The following is a 22,483-nucleotide window of genomic DNA, read 5'->3' as shown; positions in this document are numbered from 1 at the left end:
CTGGGCCTGCGGCACCAGAGCGGGAGCTGGCCGCCCAGCTCCAATCCTGTGGCTCCAGAGTGCGCCATTGCCAATAGCCATGTGGGTGCAGACGGGTGGCAAAAGTGCCTCGGGCAGGGTCTCGGCTCGGTGAGCTCCTTGTGCTCGCGATATTGAGGCCATTTGCAGCAAGCTCCGACAGCCCGAGCTCCAAGCTGCAGCGGCAGCCACCTGCACCAGCACCGCCCAGATTGTCTTGGGGGCTTTCTTCAGAGGAGGCTGTCAGCATCCTCAAGTTGCAGGGGCTCTAGACCCAGCACTGCTTCAAGAGGCTTTTTCTCAGGGGCGGCCTTCTCTTCTCAATGGCCTGAAACCTCCATCGATTCCCACGAAATTTACGGGGAACCCAAGGCTGTCACTAACATTGGTGGTGCCAGGACTGGCGCGCGTGGGTTGCACATGTTGGTCACTGAGCCACATGCAGTGATGCCACCTGAGGTGCGCATGCCGCAGGCGCGCACTGCACGCGCACGCCGCACACTGTGGCTCGCCTGTAGAAGCGTGGCCTCGAGCACACCGCAGGCGCATAACGGCTTGGCTTGCCTGTCGCTGTGGCTTTGCTTGCCTGTCACGGTGGCTTGGCTTTGCTGTTCCTGGCTTAGCGTGGTGTTCCTCCCTTGGCTTCGTGTTCCTAGCTTTGACTGACGTTTCCTCCCTCGCATTCCTTTGCTGGGCTTGACCTTTTATCTGCTGAGCTTGGCATTCCCCTGGCTGGGCTGGGTGTTTCCTTGGGTTGGACTGGGCTCTCCCTGGGTGGGCGTGGGCTTTCCCTGGGTGGGCTGGGCTGGGCTGGGCTCCCCTCCTGGGGTGGGCAGGTTCGGGCTAGGATTGACCTTTCTCTTCAACCAGGTTGGAAACCCGGAGTTTCCTGCTAGTTGGTCAAGCTGGTTTGTAGAGGCGATCTGCCCGCTACTACTGGCCTCCCCTGGCTGTAAAAGCAGACAGTGGCTGAGGTTTGTTCAAAGCCGGCTGCCTCCGCTATGAAGAAGCCCTTTGGTCTCAGGAGCAAGATGGGCAAATGGTGCTGCCACTGCTTCTCCTGCTGCAGGGGGAGCGGCAAGAGCAACGTGGGCACTTGGGCAGACTATGACGACAGTGCCTTCGAGGAGCCAAGGTACCAGGTCCGGCGAGAAGACCTGGACAAGCTCCACAGAGCCGCCTGGTGGGGTAAAGTCCCCAGAGCCGATCTCATCGTCATGCTCAGGAGCACTGATGTGAACGAGACAGACAAGGAAAAAAGGTAACTGGGCCTCGCTGAGAGGAGGCGGGATGGTGGGGATGTGCCCTACTGGTGTGGGGGCGGTGGCGGGGTGCCTGGCTTTATCGTTTCTGCAGGCCCCACACCATCCTGGCTGTGGAAACCTCAGAGGGGTCAGGGCACAGGCCTCTTTATGAGCAGCAACGTGAAAACAAAACTTTAACTGATTTCCAATCAAATTATAATTTCCCTCGTAGAACACTAATAGACTGTCTTAAAGTGATGTACCTCGCAAAATTAAATCGTTGCAGTGGATTATTTTTAATGTACACATTTTAAAACAATGTTATATACATTATAGAAAGGTATATATTGAGAACTAAGTTCCATAGTATATCAACTTCTGGCTAAATATTCTTCAAATAAAATTCAATATGTGTTTCATATCAATGTATCCTATGTAAATATGTTATTTACTGAGAAACCTTAGAAGGAAAATAAATGGGAAGATGGTTTGTGTCTTTGAATAGGAAGACTCATTTCTCTTAAGATATGAGCTCTTTCTGCGGGTGTTGAACAATGAGATCACATGGACACGGGGAGGGGAGCACTACACACTGGGGTCCGTTGGGGGGAAATGGGGGAGGGACGGGGGGTTGGGGAGGTGGGGAGAGATACTATGGAGAGAAAAGACATCAGATACAGGTGAGGGGAAGGAAGGCAGCAAATCACACTGCCATGTGTGTACCTATGCAACAGTCTTGCATGTTCTTCACATGTATCCCAAAACGTAAAATGCAATTAAAAAATTTAAAAAAAAAAGATATGAGCTCTTTCTGTATTTATCACTTTTACCTAAACCAAATGAAAATAGCAAAGTTTTAGCATTATTAAATTAGGCATGCTGTCTGTTATGGTGATAAATTAATTTTTTTGTAGCAGAATAGAAAAAGATTTGCTTTCCAGATGTCAAAATTTGCATGTGCTATTTCCACAAATTGTTTACTAACAGCTGAAAAGACATAAATGAGCAGAACAGAATAGGAAATCCAGAAATAGTCAAATGTATGTAAGAATTTAGTCCTTGATAAAGGTGATGTTTTATAATAGTAAAAAACTTAATTATTCCTAAGTGAAATGCATGCTGTTTGGAGAAACCTAGCTAGATTTTTATGTGATAAAAATAAATTCCTGGAGTATAGAGTAAAAAACTTTAAATACACAAAAGGTGAAAAGTACCAGAAAAAAACCACAAATGCCTATTTATATATGCATATATAAATATTTAGGTGAAGTCTTTGTCCTCCAGGCTGGAGTATAGTGGTGTGATCTCAGCTCACTGCAACCTCTGTCTCCCAGGTTTAAGCAATTCTCTGCCTCAGCCTCTCGAGTAGTTGGGATTACAGGTGCCCGTCACCATGCCCGGCTATTTGTTTTTGTATTTTTAGTAGAGATGGGTTTCATCATCTTGGCCAGGCTGGTCTTGAACTCTTGAACTTGTGATCCACCTGCCTTGGCCTCCCAAAGTGCTGAGATTACAGGTGTGAACCACTGTGCCTGGCCTATATATGCAGATGTATTTTTATGTTCACAGTGACCTTCCTAAGAACCTCCCAAAGCAAGTATTCTGAAGGTTGGCTTGGCAAAATAAAAAACATCCGTATATAAGAAAAACATTAACAGAGGTCCAACATCTTTACAAAACATGTATTTTCATTTTACAGAGAATTCTTTCAAGTCAACCAAAAGACAACTAAATAAACTCAATTTAAAATTGGGCAAAGTAATTTCTTTGTATGTCTACCAGTGATCTACGCACTTAGGAAAACATAGTGTTCTGGTAAGAGAAGGAATTTAAGTTAGAGGAGGAATGAAATACTGTTTTCTATTTCACAGAAATTAGAAAACGCTGTTTAGAAATTAGAAAATATTTTCTAATTTCTAACAGAATTAGAAAATACTGTTTTCTAATTCTAATTTAAGTTAGAAGAGGAATGACAGGCCAGGTGCAGTGATTCATGCCTGTAATCTCAGCACTTTGGGAGATCAAGGAAGGTGGATCATGATTTCAGAATTTGAGACCAGCCAGGCCAGCATGGTGAAAGCCTGTCTCTACTAAAAATACAAAACTTTGCTGGACTTGGGCCTGGGGGCAAGTACTTGTAATCTCAGATACTTGGGAGACTGAGGCAGGAGAACTGCTTCAACCTGGGAGGCATAGGTTGCAGTGAGCCAAGATTGTGCCACTGCACTCTGGTCTGAGGACACAGCAAGACTCCCTCTCAAAAAAAAAAAAAAAAAAAAAAAAAAAAAAAAGAAATGGAATATGGTTTTCTATCCACAAAGTGTGTGAGGATGAAGAACAGTGGTATTTACACAGTTGCTTAAAGTTTAAGTTGCTGTGACTTTTCAAATAGATACTTTGGTGGTAAGAACTCTATTTTTAAAATGTATATGCCTTTTACTCATCAATTTCATTATTCTGAAATAGCTTTAAGAAATGTATACACTTTTTTTTTTTTAGTATTGCTTATAATAGCAATGTATTGAGAAGAACTCATATGAAGATTTTATGAACAAATTTCAGTGCATCCATGGCATGGAATAATATGTAACCATTGAGGGTGTCAATAGATAGAGATATGTTGACATGCAAAGATGTAATTTGGTATATAAAGTGAGGAAAAAAATCTGTTTTATATATACAGAAACAATCTGCTTTTGTGTTAACTGAAAAGATGTAGAAAATATGATCAAATTTATTTCTGGGGATTTGTGAGTGAAGTTTTTCCCCTTTCTCTTATCTGTGATTTCTGCAATGAACATCTCAAAAGTTTTAGCTAAGTTTCAGTAGTCATTAAATAATCCTTGGGAAGAGAAGAAATATGCTACTTGCATAGATACAAATAATTTCTCACATTCTGTTATTTATTTTTATTTCTGTGGATGGGTATCTTCTGTAAACTTTTACCCTATCCAGAAGTAGAGGGAATCTGTTTACCTGTTCCTGTAGATTTTATTGTATATACATTTTATTATATATTTATCTTCTCCTTATATATAATGTGTAAAAACTATGGATTAATGGTTTTACTTTAGTTATATATGAAAATTAAAATAGCAAATATAACTGATTATTACTATTACAAATGTATTCCTCTACAGGAGTATTTTTTAAATATTGAACTCACCAGCTGTATCCTTTCAATCTATTTATTCATCAAACATAAGCCAGACACCTATTTTGTGGCAGGCATATTCTACTGTCTCACACCTATTACGTGGCAGGCATGTTCTACTCCCTCTCAGGGTCCTTAATCTTTGAAAACTTCATGTTTACATGCTGGGGCTGGGTAAACTGAGAGATTTTAAATTGGGGTATTAGAACTTAATCTCAATTGAAGCTTTTCCTCTCTCCTTTCAAACAAAACCGTTTCTGAAGGTAGAAATAGTAAAAAGATAACCTTTAATTGCCCTTTAAAATTTATAACAATCTTGGATAAAGACTGTTTTAGTACTTTTAAGAACTAAAATGGGATACATAAACAGCAGCCACAAAAAAAGAATGAGAGCATGTCCTTTACAGGGACATGGATGATGTTGGAGGCCATTATTCTTAGCAAACTAACACAGGAACAGAAAACACCAGATAGCACATGTTCTCACTTACAGGTGAGAGCTAAATGATGAGAACACACAGACACCTACAGGGGAGCAGCACACACGGGGCCTATCAGACGGTGGGGGTTGGGAGGAGGGAAAGCAGCAGGAAATAGAAGGAACAGGTAGCAGGCTTCATATCTGGGTTATGAAACAATCTGTACAACCCTCCTTGGCACACATTTACCTAAGTAACAAAACTGCGCATCCTGCACAGGTATCACTGGATGTAAACGTTGAAGAAACTCCACAAATAGTTTTCCAAATCCTTTTTTAAAAAAGAAAATTGATAATAGTCTTAAATCCTAATATTAATGATTAGAAATACCTGATTTACATACATTCTGTAATTCTGAGTATTGAAAAACATGAGACATACTTAGTCATTTAAATCTCAAGTTTTCTTTGGCTTAAAGTTTTTTGAAAACCGAAGTAAGAATTAGTTTATTTTAGAAATTTGTTTTTGTTTTCACCTCAGCCTTCTTATTTCATCTAAATGCCAGTCATTGGACTAGAACTGTGCCAGACCTGTTATATTATAACATGGCCTACCTAATGTAAGGCACCAGGGATTGTAAGATGCCTCATTATTTTACGTCCCAATAAGAGAATTATTTAAATGCTGCCAATTACAGTTATTAGTAAATCATGAATTACAAGTGACATTCCAGTGTAAGAAATGTTCAAACGTGGAATCATCTTAGAATCACTAAAATAGAATGTTACCTGTAATCCTTAAAAAATACCTCAAAGTGTAGGTATAATTGTATTATCTCACTCAATTCACGTCTCCAGTAGTAGTAGTAAAAATTACAATATCTAGCAATTATTGAGCTGTTGTGTTAGGAACTATTCTCTGTCTTTTGTGTAGAGTCTCATTTAAGTATTACAGTGGTTTTCTCTGAGAAAGTTACTATTTTCATTCCCATTTTATTGTTGAGGAAATTGAGATACAAAAAGGCTAAGCAACATCTAGGAAGTGACAGAGCGGAAAGAGGATTCCAGCCCAAGTTGAATGGAATCCAAGGGCGATGCTCTTTCTGTTCAAATAGGCTGCTCTTTCACTCATACAGTGAGTAAGGAGGGGTAATAAACAGTATACTTTCTTCAAAGGAAAATGCAATGTTTGTTTTGAAGGCAGAGTAATAGCAGACTGTTCAGTGTTTGCAATGACATGAATTGCTGAGGTGGCTGTAGATAGTGCACTACAATTTCCTAAAAAGTCTTCTCACTCCCATAGAACTGCCCTCCATTTGGCCTCTGCCAATGGGAATTCAGAAATAGTAAAACTCTTGCTGTACAGAAGATGTGAACTTCATGCCTTTGACAGCAAAAAGAGGACAGCTCTAATAAAGGTATGCAGTAGCCGACTGTATCGGCACGAGATGGATTTGATTTCAATATGTAGAATAAAGATGAGTTTTCTCATTTAAATATAGCTAGTTGGTGAAACCTGTGGAATATTTCTTTTGAGTTCCTAGGATTTATGATTTGTTTTTGGTCTAATACTGACAGGCCGTACAGTGCCAAGAAGATGAATGTGTGTTAACGTTGCTAGAACATGGCACTGACCCAGACCTTCCGGATGTGTATGGCAATACCACGCTACACTACGCGGTCTACAATGAAGACAAATTACTGGCCAAAGCACTGCTTTTATACGGTGCTGATATTGAAGCAAAAAACAAGGTATAGATCTATCAATTTTATTTTCAAAATACTGAAATGCTATTGTTTTAACACTGACCTCCTGTGTAAGGGTTAGTTTTCTGTATTTGGAAGCTCAAGCATACCTGAATGAAAATATTTTGAAATGACTTAATTGTCTCAGATTTTATTTTCAATATTGTTAAATTTAAAGAAGAATTAGAAGGTACAGCTTTTTAAAAAATGTACTTGTGGTAAATTTCTTTTTTTGATAACACTGAAATTATAAAAGGTAATACTTATTGTTTTTTCCAATTTTTCTTTCCCAGGTTTTTTGTTTGTTGGTTTGTTTTTCCTAATGACTGTAAAATAGTAAAATTTGCCCTGGAAATAAGTTTTACATTAAAACTCCAAGAAAACAAAAACATGTTTCAGTGAATAGAAATCCTGCTGCTTTGGCAAATTTCTAAGAAAAGTAATCCATATGAAGTGATGTATCTTGAGTGGCAAGGCTTAGGGTAGCTCTGATTGCTCATGAGGGAGAAATGGAAAGGGGAGAAGAGAGCAATCAGAAATATCAAGGCTAGTTTGGAAATTAGGTAATGGAGGGGAAAGACCATGAAACGGTTGTGTGTGTGTGTGTGTGTCTGTGTGTGTGTGTGAGTGTGTGTGTGTGTGTGTGTGTGTGTGTGTGTTGGTATTCATTCGTTTCTTTTGTATGGTGAGACAAAGTTCTCTTCAGTTTTAGAGAATGAGTTTTCAGTTTGGGGGAAGGAGTTAGTTATAAATTGCCTGGAGATCAATGTTAGAAGGCCTCTGAGGAACCAGATTGGCAGTGAATAGGTGGTAATGTAGTGGGAAACCCTTGAGCAGAGGGAATAACAGGTACTTAACTGACTCATGATCCTCTTCTGGTAGAAATAGCCAACTAGAGTCTCAATTCTGCTTTCTAATCTAGAATGTCTTGATGGGAAGGTGGGAGATAAGGAGCTTATAAATAACAAGATCAAGTTGGATTTTGAGTTTACTAGACCCTGTTCTTCTCTTACCTGGGAAAATTATGTGGTGTTTTCAGCAAATGAATCTCTCTCCTACTCTTTTCTCGTTTTGGCCAAATCCTCAAATGATAAAGGGAATTGGTCATGTGGCTAAGAGAGGACACTGAAGTAATTATCTATTGCACTAGTTTTCAGCTAGAATTGTGCATCCCAGTAACCTGAGGAAAAATTTTAAATAATCTACAAGTCTAGGCTTTCCCCTGAAGATTTTCATAAAGTAAGTCTAATAAATCCTGGACATGTATGTTTCAAAAGGTTTCCTTGAAGCCAGGCATGGTGGTGAATGGCTGTAGTCTCAGCTGCTGGGGAGGCTGAGTGGGAAAATTGCTTGAGCTCAGGAGTTTGAGTCTAGCCTGGGCCACATAATGAGACCTTTCTCTAAACAACGATGACAAATTCCTCAAAATCTGGATACATTCCTGCTGAGGAATCACTGAATAAATAAGTGTAATATATAAATTCTTACATCTCAGAAACTTAAGATCTCTAGAATAGTTGCAGTTGGAGTTGGATATGTGCTAATTCCTTTATATCTTTCATTTCCCATAATACTAGTTTGACTTTTTTGTGGGGTGGGGGAGAAGGTCTCTGCCAGGCTGGAGTGCAGTAGTGTGATCACAGCTCACAGCAGCCTTGACCTCCCCAAGCTCAGGTGGTCCTTCAACCTCAGTTTTTGTATTTTTTTTTTTTCTGAAGTAGAGATGAGTTTTTTGCCATGTTGCCCAGGCCAGTCTTGAACTCCTGGGCTCAAGTGATTCACCTGCTTCAGGCTTTCAAAATGCTAGGATTACAGGTGTGTGCCACCATTGCTGGCCTAATCTGACTTTTATCTCTGTGGTTGGAATGTTAAAATGAATATTATTGGCAGTATCAATTAGCTTACGGAATAATACCTTCTCCTAACATCAGTTATTCACTGCCATTCAGAAGGTCTTTAGAAATTTGCAGTGAGTAGTGTTCAATAAGTAGAGGATGGTCCTCTCAGGATTTTGTTTCTCTTTGTTACCATTCAAGTGCTTAGCTCAGTAAGTTGTTAGTAAGATCAGAGTTTTCTCAGTTAGAATTGTAGCAAATTCTAAACCTCTTTGATCAATTGAAGCTTTATTATCGACTATCCAATATGTCTCTAAACGGTGTTGGGAAAACTGGCTAGCAGTGTGCAGAAAGCAGAAACTGGACCCCTTCCTGACACCTTACACTAAAATTAATTCCAGATGGATTAACAATCTAAACATAAGTCTTAACACCATAAACACCCTAGAAGAAAACCTAGGCAAAACCATTCAGGACATAGGCGTAGGCAAGGATTCATGGCTGAAACACCAAAAGCAATGGCAACAAAAGCCAAAATAGACAAATGGAATCTAATTAAACTCCAGAGCTTCTGTACAGCAAAGGAAACAATCATTAGAGTGAACTGGCAACCCACAGAATGGGAAAAACATTTTGCAATCTGCCCATCTGACAAAAGGCTAATATCCAGAATGTGCGAAGAACTAAAACAGATTTATAAGAAAACAAACAAACCCAATCAAAAGTGGTCAAAGGATATGAACAGACACTTTACAAAAGAAGACATATATGAGCCCAACAAACGTATTAAAAAATGCTCATCAGCACTGGTCATTAGAGAAATGCAAATCAAAACCACACTGAGATACAATCTCACACCAGTTAGAATGGTGTACTTTAAAAAACCTGGAGACAACAGATGCTGGATAGGATGTAGAGAAATAGGAACATTTTTACACTGTTGGTGGGATTGCAAATTAGTTCAACCATTGTGGAAAACAGTGTGGCAATTTCTCAAGGACCTAGAAATAGAAATTCCATTTGACCCAGCAATCTCATTACTGGGTATATACCCAAAGAATTATAAATTGTTCTATTATAAAGACAAATGCACACATATGATCATTGTGGCACTGTTTACAATAGCAAAGACCTGGAACCAACCCAAATGTCCATCAATTATAGACTGGATAAACAAAATGTGGCACATATACACCATGGAATACTATGCCGCCATAAAAAATGATGAGTTCATGTCCTTCGTAGGGACATGGATGAATCTGGAAACCATTTTAGCAAACAGACACAAGAACAGGAAACCAAACACCACATATTATCACTCAAAGGTGGGTGTTGAACAATGAGAACACATGGACACAGGGCGGGGAGCATCAGAGACTGTGGTCGGTTGAGTGGGGGCTAGGAGAGGGACAGCAGGGGGATGGGGAGGGTAGGGAGGGATAATGAGGGGAGAAATACAAGATAGAGGAGATAGGGGGATGAAGGCAGCAAACCACCTTGCCATGTTTGTAACTATGCAACAATCCTGCATGATTTGCACATGCACCCCAGAACCTAAAGTACAATAAATAATAAAAAATAAAACATTTGTAGAGCATTTGCTTAATCAGGATGGCAGTTTTAAACACTGAAAACCATGGAGTTATTGAGACTACATATAGGGATTCTGTAAATTTGGTTTCACTAGTTCTGTGAACTGATTATTTATTTAGTTACCAATCTGGAAAACTTAAATACAAATTGATTTTAAATGAATAAATGTTGGAAAAATTGTTGAAATGGGCAGTATGAGACTTAGTGGCAATATTTATTGCACATTGGAGCTTGATCTTTTGGCAAAACATGAAACTAAAGAAATATTTTAAAAATTCTTGCTTTATACCCAACAATTTGTCTTAGAGTTTGAGAATATAGAGCTAAAAGATACAGCTCTTTGTTTAGATGGAAAAAATATTATCATCCAATAGTACCATGCCAAATGCTGGCATAGAAGCAAAGATTCCTGGAACCAGTAAGTGTTTAAAGTGAGTTTTTGAGATGATCAGAGTTAATGTGTTGAGGCAGAAGAGAGGTGTCTCCAAGGGAAAGAGCAGTGTGTGAGAAAGCACCGAAGAGTAAGAAGGAAGTGACTATAATTTGTTTACTTTCTATGAGTGTAAGTTTATAGGATCTTATATAGTTTCCAGTTCAGTTGAGAAGTACATAATTTTTTGAATCAAATATCATTTTTGCTTTTATTGTTTTACAGTGTGGCCTCACGCCACTTTCACTTGCTGTATATGGACAAAAAGAGAAAATTATGAAATTTTTAATCAAGAAAAAAGCTAATGTAAATGCAATTGATAAATTTGGAAGGTATAGTTATTTTTTTTAATCTCTGTGTTGTAGAATGATAGCAGTCACTCAAGTCATAAACATTTATAAGATTAACTTATTGCAACACAGTGATCAGGATCAACAAATCAGTTAAGTAGAGAAACAATTAGACTGGGCAACATAAAGAACAGTTTTAGTGGGATTCCTCTTACTACACTGACTGATGTTATTATGTGACATTTTTGGTTATATGTTAGCTAAATGGATTTCATATTTGTCTCATGAAGTGTGAACTTTAACTTTTAGTTTACTTATGACTTAGTATTGAACTTAACTCTTTCTAGTAGTTTTTAATCTCTATGTCTTATATCCTTTTCCACTAATACACTTTATTAAACATAAATAGGAGTTGATAATCATTTTGCCTTTTGAATAACTCTGCGATAAGTTGCTTTCTTTGAAGAATATTAATGTTAGCTTATGCCTCCAAGACAATTAATGGCTATTCCCACATACTGTAAGTTCATCAGCTTTTGTTTTAATTCCAGTGTATTTTGATGGTTTATTTATTTATTTATTTATGAGACAGAGTCTCGCTCTGTCACCAGGCACCAGGCTGGAGTGCAGTGGTACCATCTCTGCTCACTGCAAACTCCACCTCCCAGGTTCAAGCAATTTTCCTGCCTCGGCCTCCTGAGTAGCTGAGATTATAAGCACGCTTCACCATGCCTAGCTAATTGTTGTATTTCTTAGTAGAGACTGGGTTTCACCATGTTGGTCAGGATGGTCTCAGTTTCTTTACCTTGTGATCCACCTGCCTCGGCCTCCCAAAGTGCTGGGATTACAGGTGTGAGCCACTGTGCCTGGCCTTATTTTTAATTGGTATGAAGAGAGGAAGTAAAGATAGTTTTAAGTGGGTACTCTGTTCCTTGAATGAAGGCAAGGTGTAGGTGGGTGATAAGAGAAAAGAGCTAGGCTTCGGATTCACACAAGACTGGGTTTAATTCCTAGCTTTCTTACTTGATAGGTGTGTGACCTTGGCAATGTTATTTACCACCAAATGCGTTGTCATATATGAAAAAGAGAATATCTCCTTCAAAATTGCCTGTGCATAAGCAAGAAGGATGTGTGTGTGCGGCATTTAATTCAGTGCCCAGCACATGCTTATTGGCATCATTAACTGAAACTATTATGACTACTGTTTTCACCATTATTATTAATATTACTGCTTTCAGCAAGCAGATAGCTCTTATGTGACCCCACAGATGATTTTCTGTTACCGTGTATCAGTCTCGGGAAGTGGGAAGGAAATCTTTACTTAAATCTTTGTTCACTTCAGATAAGTGGCCCTAGCATAGTTTCTTGCCCATCAAAGGCCTTTAAATTAGTAGCTTCTACTATTTAACACCCCACTGAGATAAGAGGTTTTCTTTTTGTCCCTTCCTTTTAACCTTGGTGGTATTTTACAGAGATTAACACTTGAGCACCCAAAATGCTTATGTCTTTTAGTGGATGCAAATGTTTAATTTTGCATTGACAGGCAAGATATTAAATGGGTAAAGTATGCCAGATTAGCTTACAACTTTATTACAGTTAGGGAAAAATTACCTCTCTGTCATTTTAGGACTGTGCTTATACTTGCCATATGTTGTGGATCAGCAAGTATGGTTGGCCTTCTACTTGATCAAGATATTGATATATTTTGTCAAGATAAATCTGGAAAAACTGCCAGGGATTATGCTGTGTCTAGTCAACATAATATGTAAGTGTTTACATGAAAAGTCTAGTTAACACTAAATTGAGGCTTAAAATAATTACAACGATTTCATCTTATATATCAAGTGAGATGCAGTAGTTTGGTTTGGGTAGTTTTAGAGTGGCAATGAGTTAGTCGCCTGCGTCAGCTAGAAATCAAGCAAAGGGTAGACCGGTTAGAAGTACCAGTGTGTGCAGGATTCTTTATCTCAGGACTTGTAAGACGTTTCTGTTTACAGATTCCAACATTGTTCATTTCATCCAAGTATAACACCTATGCATGAGATAAAAAATAGTGTCATATCTTTCTTTCTTTCTTTTCTTTTTTTTTTTTTTTTGATTAGTTATTTGGGTCTTGAAATGTCCGGTTTAGCAGAAAGTCATTTACTGTCTTCTGAAGGCTATCTCTTACATACTCTTTGAATTTTTCAAGAACCAAAGGGATTTACTAAATCCAAGGAAAACAATCCCTTTTATCAAATCAGAAGGACCAGAAACAAAGGGCATTCCAATCATTCTGTTGTTTCTGTTGATTCTGCTCTATTTTTGCCCCTGAAACTGGTCCTGCTGCCTGGTAATGGTTGATCTTTGACACCAAGATGCCCTTACTGATTCAGATCCCTCAGGTCTTCATGGTGATTCATACAGAGATGTTGAAGTTACAGCATTTTTAAAATTCACATACCTGTGCTTATATGCTCAGCCATTATTCCCAAAGCACCAGCACCGTGCTCTGGCAATGTGACTTTATCCACACACAAAATGAGCTAATTGACCATCACCCCCATGTTCAGCCTAGACTTAGCTGAGACCTTCATGGTAAGAGATCCTTTCAGGCCTTTGTTTGTCTTTTCTGTAACAGATATTCATTGGGCTTGTTCTAAATGGTCAGAGAGGTTGAAATAATGTGGCAGGAAGAGATGAGTGTTTCTTTCTTCTTTGCTACCAGTTCTGTACCCTCATGCACCTTTATATCCTGTATAATACCTGAGGCAGTAGAAAGTCCCATGTTTACCTTCCCCATAGCAGCGGACTCCCAGTTGTGATTGGCCCCTTGACTGATCTGTTTTAAATAATAATGAAAATTGCCCAAGCTACTTGCAACTCTACCTCAATATTTAAAAATATTTTCAAATTCTACCTCACAGGAAGCCATTGAAGAGAATTCTCAGAATCTCAAGTAGGTTAGTTGGACTTAACAGAGCCATACCTTGTCCATGTCTCATCACTGAATGTAGGGAATCCATGAGCCCCACACATTGGGTGCCAGAACATAGGGATCCATAAGCCCCACACGTTGGGTGCCAGAATGTAGGGCTCCATGAGCCCCACATTGGGCACCAGAATGTACAGAGCCACCCCTACATCACCTGTGGGTACCCTGAGTTCGGTGGCAACAAAGGAATGAGAAAAAGACAGATTAAGAGAGACAATGGGACCAGAGGGCCATCACTTATTACTTCGGAGGTGACAGTGAAATCCCCAAGCTCTGACCATCCACTCTATTTATTGGTTACAATCACTTTGATCTACAGGGTAGGGGTGGAGTAATGGTGGGGAGAGGATGATGGTGGAGTGAACCAGTGAGCCAGAACTAAATCAGTGAACTGGAACTGATGTGTCATTCTAAGGATTAATAACAGTGGCAGTTTGGGGGTTTCACAAAAGAAGAACATGTGGTTATCTTTAGCTTGTTATCTAAGTACAGCTGATGCAACACAGACCTTACAAGGAGCCCACAAGTCTGGCTACATCATAGTGCTATGAAGGGTTTTTATAGCCTTGAGCACAATGTTTGTGGTAACAGAGCCAAGGTCACCCTGAACTGGAACATGAGGCATGAAGAGGCCTTCCTCCTCAGAGGCCTCCTGCGGCCTTCCGCAGTGTATTATTCCCTGCTTATATGTTACTCATAACCAATTTATGTAGGTACTCTCTAAGTTCTTTCCAATCAGGTGTAAAAGTAGAACTTTCTGCTTGCTTCAGCAGCACACATTCTCAAATTGAAACAATAAAGAGAAAATTAGCATGGCTTCCTGCATAAGGAGGCCACACGGATTTTTGAAGCATTCTATATTTTGCACAGTCACTGGAAGGTCATTTGACTGTTTGCTGACTAGCTATAATGCAACAGAGTTATTAAAAGCAGAATGGGTGTCACCAAAATATTGAAATTGTTATTTGTACTGCAAAAATAGTCATGTAAGGTGGTCTATGAGATAACACTGGAACTGAATAATGTGTGTGGTGTTGTGTGCAAAATACGTTGTTAGTATGTATGTCGAAAACTTGCAACGTCTTCATGGAACCTAAAAATAAATGAAAGTAGGGTTTTGGTCTCTCATGTCAGCTGGAGATGAATGTGGATATAAAGCATCATCCTGACAAACATCTGCTGTTTGAGAGTTTGAGTCTATAGGGAAGGATCATTGGTCCAAGCCAAGTCTTAACATCCATTGGTTTTTCTGTCCTTAGTGTGATTGATAGACTCCATAATAGTGGACAATCATGTCATCTACTTTAAGGAGATATTTATCAATAAATTTAGTTACAAACTGTGAAATAGTTGAGATGCCCTGAACTATGAGCCACAAAGAGTAGGACAACTAATAAGCAAAATTAGGACTTAATAACATTTCCTGAAAACAGCAACATTTTCATATTGGAACCTATGAACAAAATACAGATTAGGTTTTATTTGAAATTCCAACATGATTTCAGTCATAAAATTTAGGAACAGATTATTCCATTGCTTTAATATTTCTGTGAGCTTTTAAAAAATGTTATCTTGTTAAATCTTTATAACAATCTAGTGAAATAAGACAGCAAAGTTCTTATTTTGTAGAAGACGACATTGAGCCCAAGAAGAGCAACTTGTCCAAGAACAAATAGCTGTTCATTATGCAGCTAGGACTTATGCAGAGCTGGTACACGTTATGTCAGACTAATGCAAGTCAACTTACTGGGTCATAGTGCCCTTGATTTATGACTATTTCACTTTACTCTTTTTCTTGTTTATGGTAAGTTTGCAGAATGTACACATAGGTGGATGGAATAATATTGTTAAGTTCTGATATTCTGATATTGTTTGAATTACTCTAAGCATTTCACATTTGGTAAGTATTTTTTATCTCAGTATTAAAAGTCTTTTTATTTATTACATTTTTATACACAGAATTTGCCAATTACTTTCAGATTACAAAGAAAAACAGATGTCAAAAAAGTTTTCTGAAAACAGCAATCCAGGTAAGACTTCTGATAGTGAGTTACTTTAGGCCAGTTGTCAGCAGGCTTTTTGGCACCAGGGACTGGTTTTGTGGAAGACAGTTTTTCCATGTACTAGGGAAAGGTTGAGGTGGTTTCTGGATTATTCAATCACATTACATTTATTTTGCTACTTTATACTATTAATACATTGTAATATATAATGAAATAATTATACAACTTACCATAATGTGGAATCAGTGGGAGCTCTGAGCTTCTTTTCCTACAAATAGATGGTCCGATCTTGGGACAAAGGGAGACAGTGACAGATCATACGACATTAGATTCTCATAAGCAACACATGATCTAGATTCCTCATGTGGGCAGTTCACAACAAGGTTCATGCTTCAGTGAGGATCTAATGCTGTCCCTGATCTGACAGGAGGCAGAGCTCATCGGGCAGTAAGATGAGGCAGGGGTGTGGCTGTAAATACAAATGACACTTCCTTGGTTTGCCTCCTGCTCACTTCCTCCTGTGTAGTGAGGTTCCTAATAGGCCATGGACTGGTACCAATCTGTGAGGCACTGGTCAGGAAACATATGCTTGTACCAGCAAGGTCTCACTATTGCTGACTTCACTCCTCCTAATTTGAAATGAAAAGAGATATATTTACTTTGTTGGAACAAGATGTGTTCTTCTATCTGTGGGTTAATTGTCATGATAACAGTAATTTTGTTAGAACGAGATGCTCGGCTACCATTCATCAAAAGATTGTCATAATAAATATACAAATTGCCCAACTCTAGGCTTGGCAGATGATAATCAAAGTAGAAAATGTTTCACAATAACAAAAATGCTAGTATGCTACCTGGATGTGGACACCTAATACATTGTACAATCCAGATTGTATAAGGACACCTTTAATTTAGCCATCTATTTATCAGAGAGCTTTTGATAACAAGGAGACAAAGATGAAATTGATGTAATTTTGATCTTTAAGGTGCTCATAACACAATTGTCTCTATTTCATTTCTGTGCTTTTTCAACAGAATTGACAAAGAAAACATTTTTATTTATGTTTTAACTTGTCCACTTAACAAATAACTATGAAATGTTTTTTAGATACATTTTTTTCTAATGCTACAGAACACAAATAAAAATACAAAGAGGAGCTCGTTATTATGATTATTATTTTTTATTATTTTGCTACTTTATTCAGTGCTTGCTGTGTGCTAGATGCCCACTGGAAACTTATGATTATTTATTATATTGATTATATGCCAGGCATAACTGATGAGGAATGAAAGCTTTTTGAAAAAATGTAGGTAGGATTGAAGGTAAGCATGCAAACTGAGTAGAATGTTTCAAAGTAAAGAAGCAGAAGAATGATGATTGGCAGAAGGAAGATGTAACAAGATTGTGTGTCTGCCGGAAGGAACTTCTAACGCGATTCCCTCTGGGAGGAAGAGCAGCAAGTGCAGAAGACAAGATGCTTGAGCGAGCTTTGCAGGGTTTGTGAGCAGTTCACTTTTGCTAGTACCAAAAGTGTGAGATATGAGAGGTTGGGAGTGAGGTGAATACTCAGCTAAGGCAAGTTTATAATAGACTTTTTAATACTATAGAAGTGAGTAGGTCTTCAGCCTTGGTCATCATGGTGGAACCCCATCTCTACTAAAAATACAAAAATTAGCCGAGTGTGGTAGCCAGCATGTGTAATCCCAGCTAATTGGGAGACTGAGGCACAAGAATCACTTGAACCTGGGAGCTAGAGGTTGCAGTGAGCTGTTGTGCCACTGCACACCAGCCTAGGCAAAAGGATAAGATTTTATCTCCATAAATAAAGGAATGAATGAATGAATGAATGAATGAATGAATGAAATGAATAGCTCTTATCTGGTGGGCCATGGGAATTTTACCAGTGGAATGCTTTGGACTGCACATACTAGATGAGCAGTGGCTAAAACAGTAGGAATCAGAGTTGTGTGGGTTGTTCAGTGATATCCCAGGATCCCACTTGTCCCTCTTTCAGCTGTGTTGTTGGCAGTGTTTTATTATGTCTCCTTTCATAGTTGGCTAATCCACAACACCTCCAAACATCTTGTTCTCACAACACAACATCGCATTGGGCTGCTTTTCTTCACAGTGTCTTTTAAATGGGTAGAAAACTTAGAAGCATGCAAGGGGCTTCCTGTAACATTTCATTGGATGGGTCAAACCACATGCACATCCCAAAACCAGGCACTGGGAAAGCGGATACATGATTAGCTTAGAATACTCATTTCTCTTTCTGAAGCTGAGGAGGGGAATTGGGATAATAAACATCCCAATAGACTTGCGTTTCTTCTGCAAGAAAGAATAAGGAAAGGCTATTTTGGTAGGGAGCCAGCAGTGTTTGCTGCAGAGGCTCCTTGGAGAAATTTGAGTAAGGGAGTCACAAGATTAAATTTGAGTATTAAGGCATTCTGGTTATGGTGTAAAAATTGTTAGCAAGCTTTTCTTGTAAAAGGATGAGGTGGGAAATATTTTAGACTATGTGGTCTCTGTTGTGTCTAGTTAACCCTGCTGTTGTAGTGTGAAAACCACCACGGATAACATGTAAGCAAATAGGCATGACTGAGATCCAAGAAAACTTTATTTACAAAGCCATAAGGCAGACTGGATTTGGCCTGTGGTCTGTAGTTTGCTGACCCCTCATAAAGGATTGATGGAAGGTAAACATGTAAAGAAACCAGGAGACAAAGGAAGCTTTTGCAGTAGTAGTCAGCTATAGTTTCCTTGTCACACATCCTTGAACTAGTGTCAATGTAGTGAGAGGTTTTCACCCATGCATGGTGAAAAAAAAGAATCTTAGGAATCTCAGTTACTCATTTAAAAATGTTGGCCTTTTTTGTGGTGTTATGTCTTTTTCATTTGTTTTGCTTAAGTTTTTTCATGTAAGAAATAACATTAATAGTTGGACATTTTTATTTAAATAAAAGCCATTTTCTAAATGTTTATGTTCCAAATGGCAGGGGGAATATAAAGCAGAGACAGAAGAGAGGTATAGTCAATACGATTTAGTGATAATTGAATAAGAAAAGTTTGGGGGATAGAGAGAAAGCTCAGATGATGCACTGGTTTCCAGATTGCACACTAGCATTTAACCTGGACATGAGGAAGGAGTAGGAAATTTTCTGGTGAATACAGAAGAGTAAACAGTAGCAGGTTAGTAGGAATGACTAATTTTTTTCTATGCATATTTAATGAAATATTCATACAGGGTATTTTGAGTAGTTATTTGGATAATCAGCATTTATAACTTGCATCTTACTAGTTTGACTCTTAATAATAAGAATTGTCAAAGATCCAAGAATCTGAAAGTTGATGATAAATGTCCATGTGTATCATCATCAATGACCAAAAGTCAGCATCCACAGAATTGGGACAGATGAACTTAATAGATAAAGATGAATGTCGGAGTTGTGTTTCTCTTAGGGACTGACACTCTATTACCTGTGGGACTCACAGCTGCCAGGAAAGAGAGAGAGCAAGAAGCCTATTAAAGAAGCCAGCAGATTCAGTCCTGGAGTGCCCTGCTTGGCTTCATGTCTTAGTTCTGACTTGTAACAAATTATTTTCTGTAAAATGTGCTTTGTGTTTTTCCCCTCTTGCAGCATGTGAACAAACAGAATCCCTTTAGTAGGGCATTTTTGTATTCTTTCTTGAAACAAAGCAACATGTAAATAACAAAAAGAAGAAAGTAAGAGAAAGAGTATTTTTTGTATAGGCTAGCATTTAGCATAAACTTGGGAGTGAGTACCAGGATTATACTTAGAATTTAGGGACAGGATGGGAAAACTAGATAGAAATCTATATTTAATATAAACATTTCAGTACATTGGTTAAAACTTTTATGAAAATACATCAAAGGATCTTTGATCCACTAAACCAGGAGCTGGCCAGCTTTTTCTGCAAAGACTCAGTTAGTAAATATTTTAGGCTTTGTGGGCTATATAAATTTATTTTTTTGAGACAAGGTCTCACTCTATCTCCCAGGCTGGAGTGCAATAGCATGATCATGGCTGACTGCAGTCTTGACTTTCTGGGCTCTAGTGATCCTCCCATCTCAGCTTCTCTACTAGCTGGGACCACAGGTGTGCAACATCACACCCAGCTAATGGACTCTATGGACTATAAAGTGAATAAGCATGGCTGTGCTCCAAGATACTTTACTTAGAAAAACAGGCAGTGGGCTGGATTTGGCCCACAAATGCTAACTTGCTGATCCTTGTGCTAAAAGGAAGGTGCTGCGAATGCAGTGAATCTTATTTGTAAAAGTGCTCTGCATGTGTGTCATTCTTCTTCCTTTGAAATAAGGATGTATTTAAGTAGTCACCTCACCACGTTTTTCAACAGTAACTTCATATAATTTTTAACATTTCATTTATAAAATATGATTTTTTTCTGCTTTTCTTGTATTTTATTCCTGTTAATAACATTCAGTATTTTTCTGGGATTATTACTTTGTATATTTGATGAGTATCAACTATCCTAGAATTGGCTGATTTTTATCAAGCAAGAAATACTCTCTTTGAAACTTTTAGTATTCCTTGGTCTTTATGTGTAAGCATGAATATGATAACCAGCTTTTGTAATTTAGAAATGTTCAAGGGGTCTTTTAGTTCTATAATTTTAAGAATTTAATACCTCAGTCTAGGATTTTTTAACACTATAAGTGTATAATTTTTATAACCTTTAAAATATATCATTGCTATATAAAATTTGAAAACTACTGTTTCTTGCCTATCACATTTCCATGACTGACTCCCAATTATGATCTCTTTAAAAGAACTATCTACACTCATGAACTCAGATTTTCTTTCCATTCAGTCTTGATCTCATGCCAGTAAGTCTTCAAATTCAACACTCCTCAAGGTTATTTTTCTCAAGGTTATCACTTATGTTTCTCTCTAATAGATCTAGGGATTTTTTCTAACACCTCATTTTATGTAATCTGGCAGCAATATTAAACCAAACGGAGGACATCTCCTCCCTAATAGCATCTTCAATTAGCCCGCTGAAGGACCTCACTCCCTCAGGCCTCCTGCCTTTCTAGTCCTTTTGTCATGGTCTGTTTACTTGCTTCTCAACTTTCTCCTTTTGCACATTGTTGTTTCCTAGGGCTCAGTCCTCAATCTTTTCTCGTTACTTTTTTTTTCTTTTTTTGAAATGGAGTCTTGCTCTGTCACCTAGGCTGGAGTTCAGTGGTGCAGTCTTGGCTCATTACAACCTCCGCCTCCTGAGTTCAAGTGATTCTTCTGCCCCAGCCTTCTGAGTAGCTGGGATTACAGGTGCATGCCAGCATGCCAAGCTAATTTTTGTATTTTTAGTAGGGACAGGGTTTCCCCATGTTGGCCAGGCTGGTATGAACCTCCTGAATTCAGGTGATCTACCTGCCTTGGTCTCACAAAATGTTGGGATTTCAGCCACTAGCCACCATGCCTGGCCCCTCATGACTTTTTCTTTTTCTTTTTTTTTTTTATTCTTTATTTTATTTTAGGTGCATATTATATCTGGCATTTCTTCCCATGTTAGCCCTTCCCACCTTCCCCCCTCCACTGTCTCTCCCCTACCCCTCCCAACTGCCCCAGTGTGTGATGTTCCTCTCCCTGAGTCCATGTGTTCTTGTTGTTCAACACCCACCTATGAGTGAGAACATACGGTGTTTGCCTTCCTGTTCTTGTGTCAGTTTGTTGAGATGTTGGTTTCCAGATTCATCCAAGTCTCTACAAAGGACACGAACTCATCATTTTTTATGAGTGTGTAGTATTCCATGGTGTATATGTACCATATTTTCTTTATCCAGTCTATCATTGATGGGCATTTGGGTTGGTTCCAGGTCTTTGCTATTGTACACAGGCTGCTATCAACATATGTGTGCATGTCTTTATAGTAGAACAATTTATAGTTCTTTGGGTATATACCCAATAGTGGGATTGCTGGGTCAAATGGAATTTCTATTCCTAGATCCTTGAGAAATTTCCACACTGTCTTCCACAATGGCTGAATTATTTTACACTCCCACCAACTGTGTAAGAGTATTCCTATTTCTCCACATCATCTCCAGCATCTGTTGTCTCCGATTTTTTAAAGATCAACATTCTAACTGGCGTGAGATGATATCTCAGTGTGGTTTTGATTTGCATTTCTCTAATGACCAGTGATGATGAGCATTTTTTCATATGTTTGTTGGCCTCAAATATGTCCTCTTTTGAAAAGTGTCTGTTCATATCCTTCTCCCACTTTGAGTGGGGTTGTTTTTTTCTTGTATATCTGTTTTAGGTCTTTGTTGATTCTGGATATTAGCCCTTTGTCAGATGGGTAGATTGCAAACATTTTTTCCCATTCTCTTGATTGCTGATTCATGCAATGCTGGTTTCTTCTGCTGTACAGAACCTCTGGAGTTTAATAAGATCCCATTTGTCTATCCTGGATTTTATTGCCATTGCTTTTGGTGTTTTAGTCATGAAGTCCTTGCCTATGCCTATGTCCAGGATGGTTTTGCCTGTTTTCTTCTAGTGTTTTTATCATGTGAGGTTTTATGTTTAAATCTTTGATCCTTCTTGAGTTAGTTTTAGTGTAAGGTGACAAATAGAGGTCCAGTTTCTGCTTTCTGCATATTGCTAGCCAGTTTTCCCAACACCACTTATGAAATATGGAGTCCTTTCCCCATTGCTTGTTTTTGCCAGGTTTGTCAAAGACCGGATGGTTCTAGATGTGTGGTGTTTTAGATGTGTGTTCTGGGGTCTTTGT

The 22,483-nt window shown here is 38.7% G+C and overlaps 1 protein-coding gene and 1 non-coding gene across 2 annotated transcripts; both read left to right on the top strand.

Moving 5' to 3' along the window:
• Positions 1-876: 876 nt before the first annotated feature.
• On the top strand, positions 877-19,970 carry LOC141580304 (uncharacterized). The gene is made up of 5 exons (XM_074381173.1): positions 877-1,279; positions 6,138-6,252; positions 6,413-6,586; positions 10,664-10,770; positions 15,662-19,970. Exons 1-5 carry the CDS (start codon positions 1,020-1,022, stop codon positions 15,759-15,761), a joined length of 756 nt encoding a protein of 251 aa, XP_074237274.1. The 5' UTR covers positions 877-1,019; the 3' UTR covers positions 15,762-19,970.
• Positions 14,464-14,567, top strand: LOC141580494 (U6 spliceosomal RNA). The gene has a single exon (XR_012512662.1). It is a non-coding gene; the product is annotated as a U6 spliceosomal RNA (small nuclear RNA).
• Positions 19,971-22,483: the final 2,513 nt, after the last annotated feature.

Source organism: Saimiri boliviensis, chromosome 11 (assembly GCF_048565385.1).
Source record: "Saimiri boliviensis isolate mSaiBol1 chromosome 11, mSaiBol1.pri, whole genome shotgun sequence".
Lineage (NCBI taxonomy): Eukaryota > Metazoa > Chordata > Mammalia > Primates > Cebidae > Saimiri > Saimiri boliviensis.
This window is presented reverse-complemented; position numbering and strand designations above follow the sequence as displayed.

Coding starts and splice junctions, on each gene's coding strand:
- LOC141580304 (XM_074381173.1), top strand. CDS start 1,020: ATGAAGAAGCCCTTTGGTCTCAGGAGCAAGATGGGCAAATGGTGCTGC. Junction 1,280..6,137: donor GAGACAGACAAGGAAAAAAG/GTAACTGGGCCT, acceptor TCACTCCCATAG/AACTGCCCTCCATTTGGCCT. Junction 10,771..15,661: donor GCAATTGATAAATTTGGAAG/GTATAGTTATTT, acceptor TTTTATACACAG/AATTTGCCAATTACTTTCAG.